Genomic DNA, 13,559 nt, shown 5'->3' with positions numbered 1-13,559 from the left:
AAGTTTCTCTTTAAGACGCACGAAAAAAATAGGTTCCCTTCGTCTGATTTTGTCAGCAAATAGTTGTTTCCTTGTTTTGAAGACATTCTGAACACATCGACATCGACAACCCTGTTATCATGTCTTACAAAAGTGCCCAAATCTGACAATATACGCTTTCCCCATTAAAAACTGTAAAGACTTCTACTTATATCCATTCCCCAAAGTAATTAACATAAATTATATCCCTATTCGCCCCCCGTAAAACAGTGATTGTCAATCGAGGTTCTCCATTTCAAGACACTAGTTTGCGCCTCCGCAGCTGTATTGAAAGACTCTCGATTGCGTAATATGGTGATCCTGTGCTTCAAGACATCCTTATCAGACCCTTTCACCATCAAGCCTCCTCACCGGTTTCCGTTCATGTCAAGAAATCGGTGGTCCTCCAAAATTAAAGGTAATTAAAAAACACCCAATTCAAGACATCTTTAGCCAACCATTGATTGGAAAATCAAATCTCTACTGGTTTCTGTTCGAAACACTTCAAATCTATAAGTCAGCTCGTTCTCGATATATCATGAGACAGAAATTAAATATTTCCAGCCCGTTGAATGACAGGCTTCGCTAACGCTCACCATTACGATTTATTTAAAAAAAAACTTTAATTCAACTAATATTACATATAACGACTAGAGACCTTTAGCAGTAGTTGTAGAAACCTTGATAACTCCTCGCTATAGTTTACCATCGTGCTCATTGTAACAATCAGAGGACAGTCTGATAAAATATGGTATTCACTGAGCTACACGATTGACTAAGCTAATTCAATTTATGAGGAAAAGATTCGGTATTTCCTGTTGGAAAATAGGAAAATAAAATTGCACTTTGTACTCTAATGTGGAATTCATTTAATTTTAAAATTTGTATTTAGTACCTCATGCATAATCATGAGACTTCTCTTATCCTTAAAGTTGTTTAAAAATCCAGAAATCTCCCATTTTAGATAGTAAATTCCACAGTCTCTGGCGCAGTGTAGTGGGTGCGGTGTCTATTGAGAGATAACCAGATTAAGCACCGCTGACATTGACTGCGTCCTGAATGGGTGGCTGCTGAGCGAACATTCCTGGATCAGAGTTCCACCGTTCATCAAGATTTGATGTATCATATTGACCATCTGATGTTTCATCTTGGACATCTGTTGTATCCTCCTGTCCATTTGTTTCTTTCTCTTGCAAATAATTTTGAAAGTTAATAAACGGTATACAGTCACTAAGACTAGAGCTATTTTTTTCTATTAGTGTTTGTCGGCATGTCAGTAACATATCTACAGCTTGATGTACTAATTCAGAACCCACTCCTTCAACTATTCCATCTAAGAATTTTTTGGTAAATTGGTTCCAAGATCCGTCATTTTTCGGATCAGCAGTGTATTTAGGTTGTGTTTTTGGTTTTGGTTTTGATTTTGGCTTTGGCGCTGGCCGTGGCGCTGGCCGTGGCGCTGGCTTAGGCCGAGGTTTTGGTCTTGGAATAAAGACGGGTCTTCGGCGGGTTTCAAGTCCTGTGGTTTTCAGTCCTTCTTCCTCCGTCTCACCATCGAGTAAATTTTTGGGAAGACTCGCGTCCTCTTCTTCAGCGATTGCCTCTACTTGGTTTTCTTCTAACTCAGTATCTGCAAGGCTTGAGTTTGCCTGATAAACAATAATGTATTAGTAAACGAAATGAAATATACATAAAGTGCTTTACAACAGATATGGTGTTATTTATATTGTTTATACTAGTAATTTTTTTTCACAAAATCCACTGAAAGCAGTAATGAATTAATTAATGAAAAACTAATTTTAACCCCAATTTCCTCGGAGTGGGTTCCGGACTGTGCGTCAAAGGAATTTTGTATCGTCTTCTTGGTATTCTTTACGTCTCATTCAATAGAATGGAAATAACTACGGTACATGTAATAAATTCCTCCCATCGTTCGTACACTACATGGATGTACCGATCCCTGTTAATAAATTCACTACTATAATTATTCTCGGTTGGCATAAGAAAGTAAATCCATGGCCTTTCTATTGTAATACCATAAAAACCACAGTTTACAGTAGAATTTGAAAGCATATCTTTCATACGATTTCTTTATTGTTTCAAAATTGATTTATCAACTGTGATAATCTAAAACCTGTAAAGGTGTCTAAATAGGATATTTATATAAACTTAAAAAGGATATTTTAATACATTCAAGAGTAAATCAGGTTTTGTAATTCTTTCATAACATTGTTGCAGTAAAACTGCATATTAATTAATATCACATTAAAATACTCGTACGTGATTTGATTTGAACATGATAATGTATATATTATGTGTGAAATAATAAGACTGTCCTTTGAGTGCCATGCATTTTGAAAGGTAGTCAACCATTAGCGTGGTCGGTTAGGCTGGCAGTAATTTGTATTACACTATAGTGCTCCCATATGTTTTAGCAATGCCTTAGTAAGCTATTTACTATTCGAATCCTGCCTTTCAGCGATGTACCAAGATAACGGTTTTAGCTTGAATAATCATATTTATTATGGACGTGTCACTTTAACACGTGCTGCAAGTAAAAAAATATTAACAAATAAAAATAAAAATATATAAAAAATATAATAAAATATAAATAAAAATAATTAAAAAAGTAAATAAAAATAAATATAAAAATAAATAAAAAATACATTTATAAAAAAATATAAAGAATATTGAAAAATATAAATATTGATATTATTTATTATTATTATATTGCTGCACGTAAAAAAATAAAAATATATACAGATAAAACAATTAATATACAAAAAATATAAATAAATATAAAGATAAAATAATTAAAAAAGTAAATAAAAAATCAATAATAATGTATTTATAAAAAATATAAATAAGTATAAACAAATATTGAAAAAAATAAATAATAATATTATTTTATTTTTATTTTTGTATTGCATAAAATTAAAACATTACTATTTTGTAAAAATGTAATTTTATCTTAATTATTGCGAACCGTACCGAAAAGCCCCACACTATGATCACCACCAGAGTCCATGCCAAATATCTCATCTGAAACAATTCATTGGGAGAGAGTAATGATATTAAATTTATTTAAATTTTTTTAACATCTACATATACATAGAAAGATATATTAGTACATTAGATTCAGTCATACTCAGTTATAATCTATAATCAACTACATACACTCATTACTTATACTAACATGCGAGTGTGCGGAAGGAGAAAGCCGAATTTTAATATGTACTTTTAACTACATGTTGTATGTGAGCGCGTTTTTGGAACGCAAAGTCTAATTGTAGAGTTATTTTAATCAGTAGTTTTTTTGTTTGGGCAAAACACTCCCCCTTCTATAAAAAGAGCTTAACACCAAAAAAATACGAATGTTCAACTGTTTTGGTGTAAAGAAATCACGCAGTGGCGTCACTTGTACGTGGCTTTGGGGGAGACGTATTTTTCAATTTTATTGAAGATCACACCACAACGGGGGTAAGGAATAGATATGAATGACTCTGTATTTGAATATTTACAAAGTGGATTCGAATGAAAGAAAATATAATAATAAAAAGAAATAACTACTTTTCTTTAATAATGTATAGAAAAAATAAAAATACATTTTACAATCAGAAAATGTAGAAGATTATTACATTTCAAACTTTTGGTTGGAAAAAAATGAAAAAAAAAGATAGTCGTAAACTCTAAGTAAAGTTAAAATTAGACAAAGTTAAAACAACTCCAAATAAAAATAAAGAAGGACTTGTATATGCTGGATATTACAATACAATAATACAAAATTAAAAAAAAAATTAAAAAAAAACGTATTAAAACCATTGTAAAAAATATGTAATATTTTATCTTCATCTACTGTATCTAGTATAAAACAATCTAATTCTGAATTATTTAAAATTTTTATAGTTCTGTTATCGTTTTAAAATAGTATTCATATAAGTTCAGGGGTTATATTTACCATCCTTATACATTTACCTTATTATAAATTAAGAGCAACATAAATTCTTAAAATTAGACACTGAAATTTGTATTAATTCCAAAATACAATTATTTCTTTCATTCATTTGTTACCTGATTTATTTACAGTGAATTATTTATATAGTTTTAATACTGATTATTTTCTGTTATTTGTGATACTAACGAAAACTCTGATTAGTCGTGCATTAACTTGTCTCGAACCCAAAGAATACTGATATTTGGGTACGTATTAGATGATTTACAAAAACCATAATGATTCGGTTTGAGGATTCGATGTGTTTTAAGAAAATCGTATAGCCAGATACGTACGATTTTTTTTTTAACTTTGGGTGCCACCACAACTTATTTATTACTTTAGTTACGTCAGATATGAAGTTCTACAATTTTATACCAAACGATAGATTTGGATTTGTACATAACCCCTCTCCCATAAAAAGTAGCTAAATTAGTTATTTATTCTTGCAACTTAAAAAATACATAATTTTGAGATGCGTTGTACTAATCCTCCTACTAATTTAGTTTAGAATAAAATATTTGGGTTCGGATGATTCTTTCTATGAACACAATGGCACATATCTGGTAATTATCTTTTATCATCAAAGTTTAAAAAACTTTACGTGTCCATGATTTTTACTCGATGTTCATAGATTTCTCCACCATTTCTATAAAAAGTAATAGAACATAGGATCAACCATGTACCAGTGTCTATAACAATCCGAAACCTAATATTTAGTAAGTTTAAACAGAGAATTAAAAAAATTAATAAGTACTCGACTTTTGACACATCAGGTCTTGATTTTGTTCTATTTAACTGTAAAACAATATTTTTGTCCCTCTGGAGCCAACATGCCAAAAAGTAATTTCGATGCTTGATTACAGAATAAAAATAAAAAAAACAATATACATGTTTTGGTGGTATTAAACACATTTCTCGTTTCGCTTTAACAGCCTCCTTCATTACTAAGTAAACAACGTTTTTATACTTGCTAAATTCTACTATAATTTGTTCATGACGTCTTCTATGATCAATATTAGATTTTACAGTGGATTTTAAGTTTTTTAAAGTAGATTTTACACATTACTTAGGCAGTAAAGTTTCCACCATTAACAGGGTTTTCAACCTAATCTCCACTCTTTTAACAAAAAAAGTAAATGAAGTAATAGTAGAAAATAAAAACCAGTTCTTTTAAGACTTTGTTTGTTACTAATTTAGCATGAACATGATTTTTCTTTAATCATAGTGGCACTCTATTAAAATAAATTTGTAATACATTTTTTTTAGATCCACTAAGATTGTTAATGAGTAAAGCTAATTTTCTAATAAATCGATCTTATGTGTTAAAAATTATCAACTAATCTAGTGTTAAGTGATAAGACAATACCTTAACAGTTGGTGTGGCAATAATATTACAAGACCGTTTGTGTCCTATATATATATATATAGTGTTCTATATATATTTTGTGATTTATATAAGCCAGTAAAGTGAACGAATTTACTATAAAAGTGGTAATTTGGAGAACCGACGACCGTAAAAAACGGATTTTAAAGGCAATGGTACGTTAAAACCACTCTGAGTTAATTGATTTCGTTTTAGAATAGAAGAATAGAATAAACTTTATTTCTCATAAATATGCACACATTCCAACATATTCAATACAAATATACAATTTTAATACCAATTGTATTGTTATCATGACAATGGTATCACACAATGGTACGTGGTTATTTCATTAATTAATGATTGTACAGACCGTTTAGTAATGATTTCGTCCTACGTATACTCGCTCGTTTGAGAGTTAATGGTCTTCTTCGATATCTTCGAACGCTACTCTATCAAATTTTATGACCAATTGAAGTTAGAATTGTTCATAAAACCCCCACAGTTTAAATTACATTAAATGCTATTGTAAGGCAGATAAAACATTCACTCATTATTTGTTTTGTGAACTGAGGGTACAAAATCGTAAAACAATTTATTACAAGGATAAAAAAAATCAACAACCATGATTAACGTTGCATTTATTAGTTTAATTTTGTCTGACCGAAGCCCATTAGGAAGTCCTGGGAATATCAATAACTGTTTTAGCCATGCCATCTCTTATTGTGTATCATGTAGTATTTGAGACACATCCAGACCACTTTGACTCAGTAACTGGACTGAATTCTGATATATATTTCCAAAACCTTATTTGAGAGGACTCTTTATACACTAATGTGATTCACTAAGGGATTCTTAAGATAAAACGGTTCAAACTCATGTAAAACTTTTAATGGCTTCCCTGACATCTAACCCGTGTCCTCTCGGTAAGATAGCCGCAGTCTTATCCTATAGATACTCTATCAAATTTTATGACCAATTGAAGTTAGAATTGTTCATAAAACCCCCACAGTTTAAAATACATTAAATGCTATTGTAAGGCGGATAAAACATTCACTCATTATTTGTTTTGTGAACTGAGGGTACAAAATCGTAAAACAATTTATTACAAGGAAAAAAAAATCAACAACCATGCATTGCATTTATTAGTTTAATTTTGTCTGAATGAAGCCCATTAGGAAGTCCTGGATATATCAATAACTGTTTTAGCCATGCCATCTCCTATTGTGTACCATGTAATATTTGAGACACATTTAGACCACTTTGACTCAGTAACTGGACTGAATTGTAATATATATTTCAGAAATATTATGTGAGGGGACTCTTTATACACTAATGTGATTCACTAAGAGATTCTTAAGATAAAACGGTTCAAACTCATGCAAAACTTTTAATGGCTTCCCTGAAATCTAACCCGTGTCCTCTCGGTAAGATAGCCGCAGTCTTATCCTATAGATAGGCCAAGGGGATCTGTGCGCGTGGGCCGGCGAGGAAAAGGTGCGTCTTTCCGAGAACATTGGGCTTTCCCTTAGAGCCCATTCATCGTCATTCTCGTGGCACAAGAGGCAAGAACTGGAATATTTACTGTTTTGGTGGTTATATCCAACTAAAATGTATTCCGGTAGTTCAGTTCTATTAAATCAATCACTGAATGACAGCGCGTAGGTGAGGTCAATGTTTCGTGGATGGGTAGTACAGCCTCGGCCGCGCGCCCAGATCCACTGGCCCACCTGTAGTGTGTGGTGATAGGCGGGAGGGGTGGCGCGGTATCATTATGCGCTGCGTCCCGGAAACATTATTTACTTTAACTCATGTGTAAACCCCTCCTTTCAGGAATCGTGTTGGCTCAAATAACTCATCACACTCGCTAAAATCAGTCTGTTTTGTGACAGTGATGATTGTGGTGGAATTAAATGATAAGAGAATGCCAAATAATAGCAATAATAGGACTTATCCTTGTTTTTCAGTTGTTATAGTGTTGTTTAACGTGTTTTTTAAAACAACGTATTTGTCAATACTAATTGAAATCGTGAATTTAAAGTAGTTAAAGAGATTGTTGCGTAAACACAACCCTCCACATAGATAGCGTTTATTTGTGGAAAGTGTAGTATTTGGGCCCTCCGAGCACAGCTAAATTAGACAATAGTGGTTTAATTGACGAGTACAAATTATTATTATCTTCCTTTGGATTACAATCTTTAATTAATGTTCTTACTCGTAGGACTGAGACGTCTCAAACATATATTGTCTAAATTCTTTCTAAAATTACAAATACATATTGTATTACTTTAAAAGCTTCGGTTATCGATTGTGACATCACTGATCACTGTCTTACAGCTGTGACGGTGTAAATTGTGGGCGGGTCATTTAGCAATATCAAGGCCAAAGTTAACGTCAGTCATAAGGCCTACCGTATAAACTCTTACAGAGATTCCAGATATAACAGATTGGGATGGAGATTTTTTATAAACTGATGTTTCTTGTGATGATGTGCTTTTGATACATTTCTTAAACTGTCAAGTAATATAATTAATAAATGTAAAATAGAATTAAGAGCTAGAAAAAATATTGTTAAGCTGAAGCCTTGGATAAGTGATTCTATCTTTAAGCGCATAACAACTAGAAATAATAGTCTATTAAAGAAGTTAAAAAAATAAAACAACCAAATAATATTATTTTTATATCATTTGAATTTAATTACTATATAAACTTAACTAAACTAAACTAAACTCTGAAATTCGAAAGTTAAAGAATGATTATTATACTACACTATTTGAGAAACACAAAAACAGTCCTAAATCATGGGATATTGTGAAAGAAATCATATTTAAGAAAACAAATAGACTGACATTGATAGTCTAGAAATAGATGGTATATTTGTTGATGAACTCTTGCAGATTGCTGTCCAATTTAATAAATATTTTCTGAATGTATCATCAGAACTGAGGGGAAATAGTTCCAAGTCAAGTAAATTTTAAAATTATAATAGTTGCTTTGATGACTATTCTACATGTAATCCTATGTTTCTTCAACCGGTTTTGGAAAATGAGATGTCTTAGGCTGTTGGATCATTGAAAAATGGCATGTCTTCAGGTCTAGATGGAATTAGTTCTAAAATAACAACATTTATTTTTTCCAGAATTAGTAACGTTCTATTGCATTTTATTAATCTTAGCGTTCAGATTGTGGGTTTTCTGAATAGTATGAAATCAGTTTTAGTATTGTAATTCAGGTTTTTAAGAAAGACCAAACGTAACAGTGTAATAACTATAGACCAATTTCTCCCTGTCGTCTTTTTTTCTAAAATATGTGGGAAAGCGTGAAAAGAAAAGTATTAAGCTTTTAAACAGCATATAATTTTTAAAACAACACAGAGACGGACAAGCTATACTTAATTCTATGGAAAAAGTATAATCTGGTATAAATAACGGATGTTCTGTAAGTGGGCTTTTCCTAGATTACACCAAAGCGTTTGACACAGTTAATCATAAAATTCTATTCAATTAAATTATATAAATGTGGTATTAGGGGTGTGTCGTTCTTAATTTGTTTAGTACTTTGATTGGGAGAAGCCAGTGTGTAAAAGTTTAATGATTGTAGGAGAATTTGGAGCTATAGTAAGTAGAGTCCCACAAGGCTCAGTTCTGGGATCAGTGTTTTTTTTTATATACAGATATATACATACATTATATATATATATATATATATATATATATATATATATATATATATATATATATATGTATATATTAATGATCTTTGAAATGGAATACTTACGGGCATGCAACTTGTTTTTCTGATGATTCGGCTTTTTAATATTTTGCTAACGAAGTTGATGATATAGCATTGCAGGTCAATTCTGCTTTGGAGATGCTCGAATTGTAATTTATTAAAAACGATATGATATAGAGCTAAAGCAAAATAAAATTTATAAACTTCAACCTTCACGGCAAATTAAGTTTACGAAGTGTACAGTAATACTTATCAATGTTTTAATTGTATTAAAAGTAACAGGCGTTGCATCGAGAATTGGCATGAAATTCTAACGGTAGATTCTTTAAAGTATTTAAATATAATGCTTGATAACGTCTAGCATGGAAAATACAATGATCTGAACTGAAACTAAATATGTTTTCACATTTTAAGATTTTTTTTTACTGTTTTAGGAAAATGGTGAAAATGCGAACAATGAACTAATGCAGATGCTGAATCTATCATTAGTGCACAGCAGGCTTGACTATTTAATTACTTGTTGGGGTGGGACATAAATAAAAATCTTAATCCTGTAATCATAAGTCAAAAAATTTTACTACACGGAAACACAAACATGAATCTTATCCAATTTTTGCTTTTCTCGTTGTTTTACTTTTAAAATATATGTATGCATACAAAGGTCTTAAAACCTTTTATGCAAGAAGTAATTCATATGCTGTACATAGCACTTGCATATACAAACTGAGAAACAATTGTGATTTTTTGTCCCGAAACATGAAAATACTTATTTTCTAGGACCAAATTGTTTAATCGTATTCCAGCTTATTTAAAAAAACAATTACACAACAAATCATTCGTTTAGTAAAGTTCTAAAAAGATGGTTGTTTACGGGTAATGATATTGAAAATTTACTGTTTAGTATAAAGGTGGTTCTCAGTAATTATTTATGTACCGTTATATTATATGCATAAGTTTTTAATTTTTTAATTATATTCAAATTCTGTTAGCGTTATGTATCAGTAATGGTAACTGCTTTATTTAGTTTATTGCTGTTTGTTTGTATTGTTATTAGTAAGCATTTTAGTTTATTTTTGCGCTCTTTTTTTATTAGACTTTGAACCACTCTTCTTTTTTGTTTTTTGTTATTATTGGATTATATGTTATCAATACCATAAGCGATTTATTTCATAGAGCTTGATAAAACTATTACATTTTTTCATTTCATATGTTTACTTTATACTAAAATTGGCATGAGTTACTTATATTATGATGTAAGAAATCTCTGAACAGGCTCGCCTTGGAGGAATCGTACTCTTTTGTGTCTGTTAATGTAGAATAGTGTTCTGTTAACCATACATTGTTCATATTCTTTCATAGATGCAATATGTTTCATACATTGTTAATTATCTTTATCATATGTATCTTTTGTAAATCCTGTTTAAGAGCAAATAAAGTTTAATATGACTAGATTATTATTATTATATCCTTTTTAAATGACGCATTTCTGTGATAAGCGGTAGTCACTGTAATATATTCCAATCTTCTGATCAGTTCTAGAATAACTTTAAAGACTTAAAGTTTATAGAGCAGTATTTTGAGGCTCTGTGATTAGACTGCAGCAGCATTCCATTATATGTAATAGAAATCAGTATGACTTGAAGTATTTTAGGCCAGTGTGGAGAAATAATAAAGTCTAAGTTCGTATCACATTTTAGAAAACTCACCTTTAATATGGCATTAAAGGCGTAAGTATCATCAAGGCACATTATGATAATTTTGAAATAGGAACGTATCAAATAGATATTATTACTGTGTTTTTGGTTATGATAATCAGAGGTAACCAAAATTGCGACTTCATATTTTAGAAAACTCACCTTTAATATATAATTAAGGGGATCCGCCACTATCTCAGATTTTTTTTTCATCTTGACTTTTTTAGGTGTTTTAAACTTTTTTTTTATTATTGAATAGGACTTAATTAGAGGATTTATGCATTGAAACCAAAAACTCAACAATTAATTTTGTTTTTATGAAGCTTTTCAAAAATTTTTAGTTAAAAAAAATTCTAAATAACTTTTTTATTTACAAACCTATATTAAAAAGTTGGATATTAGTTTGTTTCTAACACTACCAAGAATATCCCTTTGTATGATCAACTTGGTAACTTAAAAAATAACTTACTTATGAAATATTTTACAAAATTATAAAAAAATCCCTCAGTTTTTCTAATTTTATTTTTTGTTCTCCTACTTTTATAGAAATAATCCTTGTATTGCATTGCCTATACACACAAACCTTCTTCATAATATCAAGGTACTATGGTAAAAATTTGACAGCTATATCTATCATAGTAACAAAGTTATTCAAACTTACGTGAAGCAAGTTCCTCTAAATCTAAGTTTTGAAGAAAAACGGCCGTAAAAGTTAACATTTGTTTTTAGTGGCTTTAAAACTCTCCTGCACCATATGTAACACCCTCCACTTTTTTTTATTTTCTTCCTCTTTCAGCTGGGCACTTTTCACTAGTTTCCTGTACTTCTTGTATTTTTCTGTGTCTCTTTCTTTCCGAAGGTGAAAGGACGATGAGAGTCCGTCTTTTGGGTCGCACTGCATTACTCCCCGGTGAAATACCAGCCTTAGAAAAGAGCTTGGTCATTGTCTAGGCATGTCCCTTATTGTACAAGCTAATGCCCACTGCCACCAAGGCATCAAGCTTCCTTTTGGTAGTAAAAAATTGTTTTTGGACATTTACTCCATATAACGCCATGTAGGGACTCGTTTGCGTTTTGAGTTTTTCCTGAGGTGCATCTTTTTAGAAGATCATCTTTAGACAAATCCTTTAGAAACTGACTTTCTTTTCAAATTGCTTCTGATTTTCTTGCCTAATTTTACTCTTCCCATATTTACTTACCATATGAGCACAAAGTAAGCAAAAAATGTATGCCTAGCCTAAGTCAAAAAACTAAAGCACCACTCAAAATTCACTGAATAAAAACTATATAAAATGAGGTAGGGTGGATTCTCTCATTAGAGAAGCCATTGTTCAGGATCTAATTTTGTTGCATAATCCATAATATTAGTGGGAGAGTTTTTAATAGCTTACATTTTTTAGGAAATTGAGCTAAGTCCTCTATAGTTGTCAAGCATCTGGTTTCTTAAACCGAATTAGATCTAATTCTAATTTGTGTATTGTATTGTTATTTATTGATTTTTTAATATTTTGATATGGTTAGTAATTTCTGCACAGAATGCTGTTTTGTTTTCCTAACAATAGTGCATTGTTCAATAACGGCATGTTTTAATGATAACATATCAGTTACTATGGTTCACTATGTGTCGAATCTAATTCCATTATATTCGGTCTTTATGTTCATTTGCACGTATTATTTTATGAAATAATCGTAAAAAATTTAAATTCATTTCACATATCAAGCAAGACTAGCTTAGATTCATCCAATATTTTATTCAAATAGATAAATTGAACATTAATAATTTTATTATGTTCATTAATACTTTTAAAATTTTATTAATCATACCTCCCAAACTAAGATGTATGTCACATTTTAATTAATTTATTATACAAATGTTCAAAGTTTGGTTAATGAGATTCTTTCCATAAACTGCCATTCGACCAGCAGTGGTGTAGTGACAAAATTTTCCAGTGTCGGAACGCTAGGTAGATTTGAAAAATTGTAAGGAAACTTTATACGATTTCCTGGAATACCTAAAATAGTTACGGGCCTAAAAGTAAATGTACCTATGCTCACGGAATAAAATCGAGCCTTTAGGAAGTTTACGTTAATTTATATTGAAAATTATAAGAAAAATAAGATAGGTATCTTATTTTTATGGATTTAAATTATTTATTTAGCAGTACTTTATTACATGTAATCAAGAATTGATATGAAGATTCAATGAACTTTACTATAATAACCTCTTTCTTTAAATTAAATTTATATTCCAAAAATAACAAAGAACGAAGTAAAACTAAACTATAACTGAATAGTTAGCAAATACGTCCTTTTCCACTTATTTTCTGTTCAGGTTGACCTCGTCGAGTTCTAGTAACATCGGCTGAACGGTTTTTGTAGCCATGTCCTGATGTAGTCCCCTGGTTTCCATGTCCTGGTGTTTTATCCATTCAGCCTGATAAATATCAGCACTGATACATGAATGTAGGTAAGTCTCGATCTAGATGGTGACATCATTACGTTCATGTGACCAAAGCCCCGCTCACACTCTGATGAGATTGCAGCAATTGATTAGAGGGTTTAGAAATGGTTTATGGAATGGTCGTGCTGTTTTATAAGCAATCTCTGAAGCCCTTTTTAATCTTTTTTTAATGTAGCTTAATTTTTGCACAGACATTTTGTATTTCTTTTTTCGACATTTAACGGATCCTTCTAGGGGCCAGTTCTTGCTTTCAAGAAGTTTCAATTCGTAAAGAATTGAAATATATTCTTTTCCGTT

At 30.8% G+C, this 13,559-nt stretch overlaps 1 protein-coding gene across 1 annotated transcript; it reads right to left on the bottom strand.

The window, feature by feature from the left end:
* Positions 1 to 867: 867 nt before the first annotated feature.
* Positions 868 to 5,485, bottom strand: LOC124361997 (inactive angiotensin-converting enzyme-related protein-like). The gene is made up of 3 exons (XM_046816130.1): positions 5,379 to 5,485; positions 3,010 to 3,060; positions 868 to 1,667 (listed from the first exon to the last, which is right to left on the bottom strand). The coding sequence occupies exons 2-3, from the start codon at positions 3,058 to 3,060 to the stop codon at positions 1,047 to 1,049; spliced, it is 672 nt and encodes a 223-aa protein (XP_046672086.1). The 5' UTR covers positions 5,379 to 5,485; the 3' UTR covers positions 868 to 1,046.
* Between the last annotated feature and the right edge of the window lie 8,074 nt (positions 5,486 to 13,559).

Source organism: Homalodisca vitripennis, chromosome 5, assembly GCF_021130785.1.
Source record: "Homalodisca vitripennis isolate AUS2020 chromosome 5, UT_GWSS_2.1, whole genome shotgun sequence".
NCBI lineage: Eukaryota > Metazoa > Arthropoda > Insecta > Hemiptera > Cicadellidae > Homalodisca > Homalodisca vitripennis.
The sequence above is the reverse complement of the archived record's forward strand: the minus strand, read 5'-3'. Positions and strand labels throughout refer to the sequence as shown.